The sequence below is a fragment of the Coccinella septempunctata genome, chromosome 2 (assembly GCF_907165205.1).
Source record: "Coccinella septempunctata chromosome 2, icCocSept1.1, whole genome shotgun sequence".
Taxonomy (NCBI): Eukaryota; Metazoa; Arthropoda; class Insecta; order Coleoptera; family Coccinellidae; genus Coccinella; species Coccinella septempunctata.
Genome location: NC_058190.1, coordinates 16,555,808 through 16,566,391, shown reverse-complemented (window position 1 = coordinate 16,566,391; position 10,584 = coordinate 16,555,808). Strand labels below are relative to the sequence as shown.

The following is a 10,584-nucleotide window of genomic DNA, read 5'->3' as shown; positions in this document are numbered from 1 at the left end:
ATTTCCAATTTTCTTGATAGTATTGTTCATTATGTCTAGTGCCTTTTTATTATCTTCAGAGTCTTGTTTCTTTGTCTCTATTGTTGTAGTACCAAATGCTTCTATAGATGAAAAGTCTCGCATTAGTTTTAAAATTTCAGTTTCTGTATCGTCTGCTATATGTAAAATCTTGAAATTATATTCTTGTGACATCTTTCTCGCAACGGGACCATGCACAGACCATCCCAACTTACATTTCGAAGCTATTGGTGTGTTTTCAAGTCCATAACTCACTTTTTCAGGAATAATCAACTTTATATTGTCTTGGCCAATTATCATAGATGGTTTTTGATTCTGATAATTATGTATTGGTAATCCATTTAAATGAGGATATTCTTCTAATTTCAGGGATTGCGATGGAAGTGAGAGATCTTTAATCGTTCGCACTCCATAAACCGGGAATTTATTTTCTTCTGAATCAATCTTGGAAATGTTGAAGTCGAGCTTTATAGAATCTTCTTCTGTTATGATATCATCATTAGTCCACTGCAAATGAAGTGTTTCAGACTCTCCACTTAAGCCAGCCTTTTCAGCTATTTCCGAATGTAAGAGTGTAACTGTAGATCCCTCATCACAAAGTGAAAAAATATTCAATTTTCTTATTGGTCCATAGATCGTAATGGGTACTATACGAAGTAATATAGTTGGAGAGCTTCGAATTGTACAATTTCGAGCCCTGATTTGAGACTCTTCCTGATTTTCTTCCCCATTTTCCTCTTTTTGAGAATTGTTTGTTGTTCCATGGAGAAGCGAATGATGAAATAACTTACATCCATTGATACCACATTGTTTTTTATTTCTACATTTAAACTTCTGATGATTCTTTCTCAAACAGCAGAAGCACAACTTTTTCGACGTCACAGTTTTCCATCTTATTTCCAGAGAGTAATGTTCCATTTTAGAACAGTTGCCATCGTGTGTCTCGTTTCCACAAAAATAACATGATGATTTTCCTGGAACTGATATGTTGAAAAGACGTTCCGGTTTTCTCTGTTGATTATTATAGTATTTCGGTTGTCTTTCCCACTTATTTTCTGGAAACACAGACGTGCTGATCTGGCTAGCTGCATAGGAATAATTTGCCAACCATTTCGAAAAATCTTCTAGGTCAACCTCATAATTTTCTTTCCTTTTTTCTACTACTTCCTGGTCTTCCCTTTTTCCGCCTGTTCTGTGGTTTATACTCCTCTGCCAACTTCGGCCATCTTTCCGGAGACATTCTTTTTACATGGCCATACCACAATAATTGCCTCGATTCAATTCTGTCAGCGCTTGTGAACACCCTCGTTGTTCGCCTTCTAATTACTTCATTGGGAACGTGTTCCATCCTTGATATTCCGCAGGCTCTTCGCAGGAAGTCCATTTCAACCACTTCAACTCTTTGCCTGTCCTCCCTCGAGAACTGCCAACACTCACTGCCATATGTTAAAATTGGTTCCACAATAGTCCTGTAGATTGTCATTTTAGTATCCAATTTGATCTTATTCGACCACAGAAGAGAGTTAAGCAAACGAATAGCCTTCTTTCCCTGTTGTGTCCTATTAAGGACGTCTTGTTTTGTGGTACCTTCCTCTGAAATGATAGTTCCTAGATATTTGAACTCCTTACACCTTTTTAATTCCCGAATCTTCAGTTCTGTGACCTCTGGTTCGTTTCCTACTTTCAGATACTCAGTCTTTCCCATGTTTACACTTAACCCCATTCATGATACTCTTCCAGCAGCTTTCTTAACATATAGTCTGCGTCTGCTTCATCTCCAGCGATAATTACTTGGTCATCAGCAAATAACAGTGTCGTCAAACAGTGTTGAGACATTTGTATTCCCATTCCTGATGTTTTCCTTCTCCAATGGCTAAGTGTTTCTTGTAGGTAAATTTTGAACAACGTTGGGGAAAGACTGCATCCCTGTCTCAATTCTTTTGTTGTCGGGAAAGGGTTTGAGGTGGTATTTCCCACTTTAACGGCGCTCTTAGCGTTCACACACAGGTTCCATATGGCCTTCACATACACACCACTCAGGCCAATTTTCGTCAGGGATTCAAAAAGTCTTTTCAAGGGGACCGTGTCATATGCTTTCTCCAAGTCAACGAACACCAGGTGTGTGGACAGATTTCTGGACTTCCTTTTTTTCTATTACTTGCTGGAGAACGAAAACATTATCAGTGCAAGACCTTCCTGCTCGAAAGCCGCCTTGTTCCTCTATTTCCACGATACTTTCCTCTATTCTTCGTTTCAGTACTCGGCCGTACAATCTCGCCATCGAGCTCATAACGCTTATTCCTCTGTAGTTCTTACACATACTTTTGTTTCCCTTCTTATAGATCGAGCTAATATAAGCCAAATTCCAATCCTCAGGAACCTTGTCACCTTTCAGGCACCTATTGAACAACCCAGTTATGGTCTCCAACAATATGTCCGGTCCATATTTTACTAGCTCAATCGGGATGTTTCCGGGACCTGCAGCCTTCCCATTTTTCGACCTCCGCAATGCTTCCCTTATTTCCTCCACCGTTATCTCCTCTACTGGCGAAACTGTACTCGGCTCGACCCTGACGTTTTTTAACTCAAACTCTTTTCGTTTTTCGGTGAGTAACGTCCTATAGTATTTCTCCCATTCTTCCATATTTATTAGACTCATTCCAGCACTTTCCTTGTTTTCTCTTCTCAGGTCCTTAATTGCTTTCCACGCCTCTGCTACTCTTGTTCCTCCCATGCATCTTTGTATCTCTTCACATTTCTTCTCCCATAATTCGTTCTTACTCTGTATAACTGCTTTTTTTACTTCTCTGTTACACAGCGCATATATTCTTCTATCATCTATATTGTTCGTGCCTAACCATTTCTCGTATGCTCTCTTCTTTTCTTCAACCAATTGTTCTACTTCTCTTGACCACCATTCCGGATTTCGTGAATGTCTTTGCTCTTGATGCCCTAGAGACTCTTCTGCCGCCTCATGAATGCTGCGTTTAATTTCGTTGTACAAATTTTCCGCATCCATACTACTCATGTTAAGTGTCTCTAATTTGGTGGCTACACGTATTTTATATAGGAACTTCACAGAGTCTTGTTGCATGCTTAGCAAGTTGTATTTGCGGTTATCCATTCTCTGTTCTTCTTTTCCTTCGGACTGCAACGCGCTGTTCGTTTGTCTATAATTCACAGCAACCTTAGCCACAACCATATGGTGATCGGACCCACATTCCGCACTTCGGTACACTCTCACGTCCATGGTCTTGAGTGCCGAGTTCTGTTTTCGGATTACATAATCAATTATAGAGCGTAATCCTCTAGTGGCCTGTATCCAGGTGAATCTATGGATGTCTTTATGGGCAAAATATCCATTCATTATTTTTAAGGATGAACTTTGACAGAAGCTTATCAGGCGCTGTCCATTATCGTTCAAAGCGGTTTTGCCGTATTGTCCTACCACAGGGTCGTTAATTTTCTGTCCCGTTCGACCATTCAGGTCTCCTAGTATGAATATCTCTTTATTATCTTCGATGTCAGATATGGTGTTGAATAGCTGGTTGTAGAAGTGGTCCTTTGTTGCCCTATCTGAGTCCTCACTGGGTGCATACACGCCTATTATATTAATTTTTCTACCGTTTTTAAATATCTCCAGTTTTATTATCTGCTCATCGACTTCTTCCCAGCTTCTTATATTCTTCCTCAGCTTTTTGTGTACTGCTATGGACACCCCTCTTTTTGCTCTTGCATCTTTCGGGACTCCGCTATAAACATGGATATATTCTCCTATAATCTCATTTCCTCTCCCTTTCTTCTTCACTTCGGTGAGTACACAGATGTCAACATCCATTTTCTGTATTTCCCGGAATACTTCTTCTTGTTTAGTCCTAAGTCCTTGTATATTCCAAGTAGCCAGTTTCATAATCCTTTTCCGTAGCCGTTGTCGATACCTGTTTGATCCATCCATTTTCCGAGGCGATTTGTCGAAACTTTTAGCACTTCTTGATTTTTTACAAATGTCGAGTTGCTAGCCCTACGATTCAACCCCCAAAGCTTGGAGGACCAGGGACTTTTCTGTTAGGGTTACCATACCTTAGCTGCTTTGTTCCAGTTTATTTGAGAGCGCTGGAAACTCGCTCTTCATCCTCTCTCGTCTGCTACACAGCATCTCTGGTATGCCATGTACCCGGTGGCTACGCGAGTTATTCCCTTCGTGGACGTGAGAGTAGGATTTGTTGGCAGAGCTGTATTCGATCTCCCGAATCCCCGACTTTTTCGTCAGGAATCAGTGGGCATTTCTCAAGGTTTTGTTGTTATGCAGGTAACAGCAGCCTACATAACCCTCGAGACCCTTTACCAACCTTTAGCCACCGATTGGTAATATTGTCTTAATTTTATTCAGTATCATTTCAATGATTTGATCAGGGCGTCCAAATCTAGTTTCTAAAGTATGCATTATCTTTTCCACATCATTTGTCAGCATAAGACCAGATACAGCATGCTTAGCAGCTCCCTTGAGACAGTTTCTTAATTTGAGCACTATTTCCACATCTGTATATTTGCATAATGATATAACATTTCGAAAATGTCTAATGAAAATGGGCCAGTCTTGGGGATTTCCATCAAAGTATGGAAAATCTCTGTCAGAGATATTTTTATGTGTAAGAACATCACCACAACAATTTTCTTTACGTTGGTTATTAGACATTCCAACCGATTGTAATACATCTGTTACGGTTTGACAAAGTAATTTTATGTCTTCACTAGGTTTTCCAGTACCTTGAGATAATACTGATAGGTTCTCTATTTCATCGAATTTTTCAGGCAAATTATCAACCCATTGAGCAGTTGATTTTTTAACGGATTTCTCATATTTTTCTTCTATTTCATTTCCACTGTGGATAATTCCAGAAATTGTTGACTTTTCAGTTAATGATTTCATTTCATCTCGTCTCAAATCTTCTTCCATATTTATCAATTTAATCTCATTTTCTTTTCGCTTCATTTCAGACTTCATTTGATCAATTTCCATCTCTAACAGTTGGCGCTTTTTTTCTGCTTCTATTGCCAATCTCCTAGAAGTTAAACTCGTCCTAGTTTTCTTAGAAATGTTCGATGAACATGCTTTTCCGAAGAGGGTGACATTTCTTTCTTCTCTTCTTGTCTGTCATGAGTGACACTTGTTACAAGCCCATTTTCTGAATACTTATTTTCATTCAAAGACTTTCCATTCATGGGTTTAATTAAACAATTATCGTCGACTGATTTTGCTGCCTGTTCCTGCAGAGGCACCTTTTTCTTTCCAAATTTCTTGGGCCATACAAAATCTTGCGATAAACTTTCATTTAAACCAGCACTACTTCTCTGGGTTCTTTTCTTGGTATCCATAATAGTCGGGGTCACCAAATGTTCAGATCAAAATACTTATTCTGAACTTATCGTTTTATTATTTCAAAATATTATGACAAATTGATAAATTATTAATTGACAACTATATATTGTTTTCATATGCTACTATTTCCTATTCTTCATAAGAGATGATAGAATTCGTTTAAGTTCTTGACCAATTTTTATTTGTTCTTCTATTTCTCTCTCCATGGCGAAGGTTGAAGTATTGGGCTTGTGGCTCTAGAAGATTTCATCTCAGGCGCTCGTTTTCCTAGTGGATTCGTTCTGTTCCCTGGGATTCCGGAAATGTGGATACGGAAGGATTCCAGAGCTTATAAAATGTTGCTTCTATTGTTTGAAACAACACTTGAGTCAACTGAACGACCAGACTCAGAACGTTCAAGGGAAGTCTTAACTCCACAGTTGCCGGTAAGGTGAATTGATCAAACGATAAGTGAATGATGATTTATTAATTACAATCTATGCTTATATACTGAATCGAACCATAACAATGAAAATAACATTTCCTTATTTGGTCACAAATGGATTCGCGAAGTCCTCGGTTGTTGTACCGTGTTCCTTCCAGTCAGCATATTTCGGTAGGTGCCGTGATCCACTTCGATTGTTCAGCAATTCGAATTCTAATGGAATTTTCCATCGGAATGGATAATTTGAAATACCTAATGTTCGAATTTCGAACACACAGTTTTCCGTTCAAGAAATAGTTACTCACTGTTCTGGGGTTTTACTCACTTTTTCGGAGATTCACTCACTGTCCGGGGAAAATCTCTCACCTCTTTTGTTTCCTACCAGATTTTGAACGGTCCCTGCTCGGGCGCCATTTTTGTAACGCCTTTTTCTCAGGTATCTCGAACGCCAGCTATTCTTTGAAGGGAAAATAGCAAACCTACCCTATTAGCTCCAAGTCGAAGACAAGGTTCGGTGTTATCTAGGGTGTTAGCGATAACCAGTGAAAGTCAAAATCGGCTTTCACATTTTTTTCGTTGACTCGTAGTGAGAAATACAACCGGCACAATTATTATAGTTTCGGTCGAGTGAAAATCGTAATACAATAGAATAAGAGTCTACTTTACAGAACTAAGGAGGTTTTCCTCGGAATCAAATACAAGTATAAAAAAATGGTAAATTCGCGGAATGAAACGGACGGAAAGAAAGATTAAGGGGGATCCGATCTCAAAAGTATCACGGATTTTACGGAATCGTTCGCCAGCCAGAACGAAAGAACCCTAAGCAGACATGGTAATTGGGTCTCAGTTTCACACTACGGTATTGTAAGATAATTGGTTTTCGTCCCTGACGTGTTTGCACGCCGGCCAGAGATTTCCCCGAACGCAGAGAAAAGAAACACTGCAAAGGGTGCACAACGGGTTACCACGTTGGTTTCCGCTTCTGACGTGTTTGCATGCCGGCCCACAACGCAGAAAAAGGGTAAAGGGTGCCCAACAGGTTACCACGTTGGTTTCCGCTCCTGACGGTTTTGCACGCTAGCCAGACCCTTTCCCCAACGCAGAGAACGCACACAACGGATTGAAACTGAGATTCCTAAATAAAATACAGAAGGCTATATTACCTCTGGGCTCGGTAACGGAGTGATGAGCGGATGGATCTGACGTCTAGTCGTCACTCGGCACACTATCGTTGATGTCAATAGAAGGAAAAAAAGGCAGAACTACACCGCACGGCGGAGAGCGAGAGAAAAAAAATTAATGAAAATGCGGATAACTTCGCCTGAGTTGTGGGAGGGTGGATTGAGTAGCACAAACGCAACTTTGCCGGTCCCAAGCCCGGATGAAGGAGGAGGGTTTTAAGGTGAGGCTAGCCATCTGCCTTTTGTAAAAATAATAGAGGGCTCATAGACCAATCACTAATGCCTCGAAACAGGACGGATCAAATCATACGACGAACGCACGAAATAGGAAACGAAAAAGGAAACAACGTAGGATGGTGAAAGATAACACACTAAGGCTCGGATGCTGGAATGTAAGATCATTTAACTCGAAAGACCAAGAGGTTATATTGGAGCTCCATCAACACAATATACATAGATATATGCGCCATATCTGAAACGAAAAAGAAAGACAAGGGTACATCTCAGTACGGCAAGTACACAATGTTTCATTCCGGCAAGTCGAAGGAAGTTAGAGCAGCTTCTGGTGTGGGATTTCTAATCAAACGAGGATATCTGAACAGCATAACCGGCGTCAAATATCGGAGCGACAGAGTACTGCAGGTCAGTATGAAGACAGACAAGGAGAAACTGAATATTATATCAGTATATGCTCCGGATTCTGGAAGACCAAGACAAGAACTGGAGGAATTCTACGATCACCTGCAGTCTACCGTGGATGATATACCCAATGGAGAGAAAATCATCATCATGGGTGATCTAAATGCACGTGTTGAAAACGAAATAATCCCTAGAATAAAGAGTAAATTCAACGAAGCGGAAATTAATGGACAAGGACATCTGCTTATAAATTTCTGTGCCCACAACGAACTTAGGCTGAATAATAAGTACTTCGATCATAAAATTCAACATAAAATAACTTTCAGAAGCAACAGGCAGGAACATCTATGATTGACTACATTATTACAAACAGATCGATCACGCCCTAGCAGATCTTAGATGTTAGATCTTTGTCATCTGCGAACATAGGTTCGGATCACAGTCTTGTATTAGGAAAAATGACCTCCATCAGACCACCCTCCAGGAAAACCAAATACAACGCGATGGAAAAGTTCAACATTGATCTTTATGTACGCCGTCTCGAAGGTAAACTACTAGAGGGGAACACTCGACGTTGGGACACAGTGGATGAAGTGTGGGGAGGTTTGAAACAGTGTATAAATCAAGCTGCCGAGGAAGCTGCCGGAAAAAAAAACTGTTAACACAAATTACATGGTTTACCCCAGAAATCAAGCTGCTAGCTCAAGAGAAGAAGAAGGCTGATTTGAAGTTTAAAACAACTAAAAACACACAGGACTACACTGAGTACATAAGAACAAGAAACAGAGTGAATTCCAGGATAAGAGAAATAAAAAGAGAGCATTGGGAAAGGTTCAGCAGGGAGATTGAAGGTGACATGTACGGAGCACAGAAACGTGTCTGGAAGATGTTGAAATCTGCAAAGGTTTGAAACAGTGTATAAATCAAGCTGCCGAGGAAGCTGCCGGAAAAAAAAACTGTTAACACAAATTACATGGTTTACCCCAAAAATCAAGCTGCTAGCTCAAGAGAAGAAGAAGGCTGATTTGAAGTTTAAAACAACTAAAAACACACAGGACTACACTGAGTACATAAGAACAAGAAACAGAGTGAATTCCAGGATAAGAGAAATAAAAAGAGAGCATTGGGAAAGGTTCAGCAGGGAGATTGAAGGTGACATGTACGGAGCACAGAAACGTGTCTGGAAGATGTTGAAATCTGCAAAGAGGGAGGTGAATGAGTCTGTTTAGTTGAACAGTATATCGGTCGAAAAATGGAAAATTCATTTCGATAGCTTGTACTCAGGAGACGATAAACTTTCTGAGCGGAAACTATTTTCTAGACAAAATGCTGTAGATGTATGTATAGTATGATCGGAAATGGGAGAACTAAAAAATGGAAAATCCCCAGGTCCGGACAACATCCCAAATGAGCTATTGAAGAATGGGGGAAAAAAATTGACCGAAGAACTGACGAGACTATTCAATGAAATACTGAAAAGTGGAAATATACCTGGAGAATGGAGAAAAGGAAATAACTCAGACCCCTCGAATTATAGAGGAATATCCCTGTTGAATACCACGATGAATCTATTCACAAAACTACTGGAAAAAAATATTTCCAAAAAATTAGTATTTCGGAAGAACAGCAAGGATTTAGAAAGAACCGCAGTTCCAACCATGCAATATTTATACTTCGCCAGATTATAGAAAAAACTATCGAATTTGACAAACCAGGTTTTATGTGTTTTGTGGACCTTACACAGGCCTTCGATCGATTGAAGCTTACAGACGTCCTCACTGAGCTCAGAGAAAAAGGAATACCAAAATACAACATAGACATCATAGAACCACTCAATACAGAAAATGTAACTGCAATAAAAACAAAATCGACATCCACCGGTAAAATAAGAATAAAGTCCGGTGTGAGGCACATCAGCATGATGTCCATTTCTGTTCAATCTCATTATGGACAGGATAATAGAGAGGGTTCGGAAAGTGAACCATGGCTATAGACTGGGAAGACACCTCCCCAAGATCGTATGCTTCGCGGATGATGCAGTGCTCCTGGCAGATACGGAGGACGCCCTACAATGAATACTACAGGCTTTCAAAAGTGAAGCCGAAAGACTCAACATGAAGATCTCTGTTACAAAAACTAAAAGTCTAGTAATATCGAGGGAGCCACGTCGATGCAAGCTGGTAGTTGATAACAGCATAATAGAGCAAGTTTCAGATTTCAGCGACTTAGGGGTCAGAGTGTCGTCGTGGGGAAACCTGGCGGGTGTTGTCAGGGAGCAAGTTAATAAATCAAGTTGAAAAGCAAGTTGAAATCGTTAATATGGCGAAAGCAATTTATGACCAGTCAATGCAAGGTCAGAATTCACAAAACTTGCGTACGCCCGATCATATGACATATGCGGTTGAGACCAGAGCCGACACATCCGAAACAAAGAGAATGATGCGTACTAAGAGATGAGGACCTTAATAGCCATAACGGGTAATACATTGAGAGATCACAGGAGGAGCGGGGACATCCGAGACGAGTGTGGAATATTGGATGTGGTAAGATGGTCACGTGCAAGAAGAAGATACTGGAAGGAACATGTTTCCAGAATGGAAGATGAGAGACTGGCCAAAATTGCAGGAAATGGCAAGCCAGCTAATAGAAGACCACCAGGACGCCCTCCAAAAATATGGGAAGATAGCTGCTCATCAGCATCTCAAGAGGTCACGTGAGGGGTGAAACAAGCCTTTGGCTTTCGAAAAGATGAAGAAGAAGAAGAAGAAGAAAATGCGGATCACGTTGGCGAATTATGCGAATTTTCAAACTAGGCGAACTATGCGAAATTAACAAATTCGGCGAATCATGCGAATTAACTCGGTCGGCGAATTCTGACGAACCTTATGAACCAGGCGATCTATGCGAATTAATTGACCAGCGGGGGCACATCTGATTTTATA

At 40.3% G+C, this 10,584-nt stretch overlaps 1 protein-coding gene across 1 annotated transcript; it reads right to left on the bottom strand.

The window, feature by feature from the left end:
* Positions 1-2,122: 2,122 nt before the first annotated feature.
* On the bottom strand, positions 2,123-3,928 carry LOC123307017. Its single transcript, XM_044889219.1, has one exon. It carries the CDS (start codon positions 3,926-3,928, stop codon positions 2,123-2,125), a length of 1,806 nt encoding a protein of 601 aa, XP_044745154.1.
* Positions 3,929-10,584: the final 6,656 nt, after the last annotated feature.

Coding starts and splice junctions, on each gene's coding strand:
- LOC123307017 (XM_044889219.1), bottom strand. CDS start 3,928: ATGAAACTGGCTACTTGGAATATACAAGGACTTAGGACTAAACAAGAA.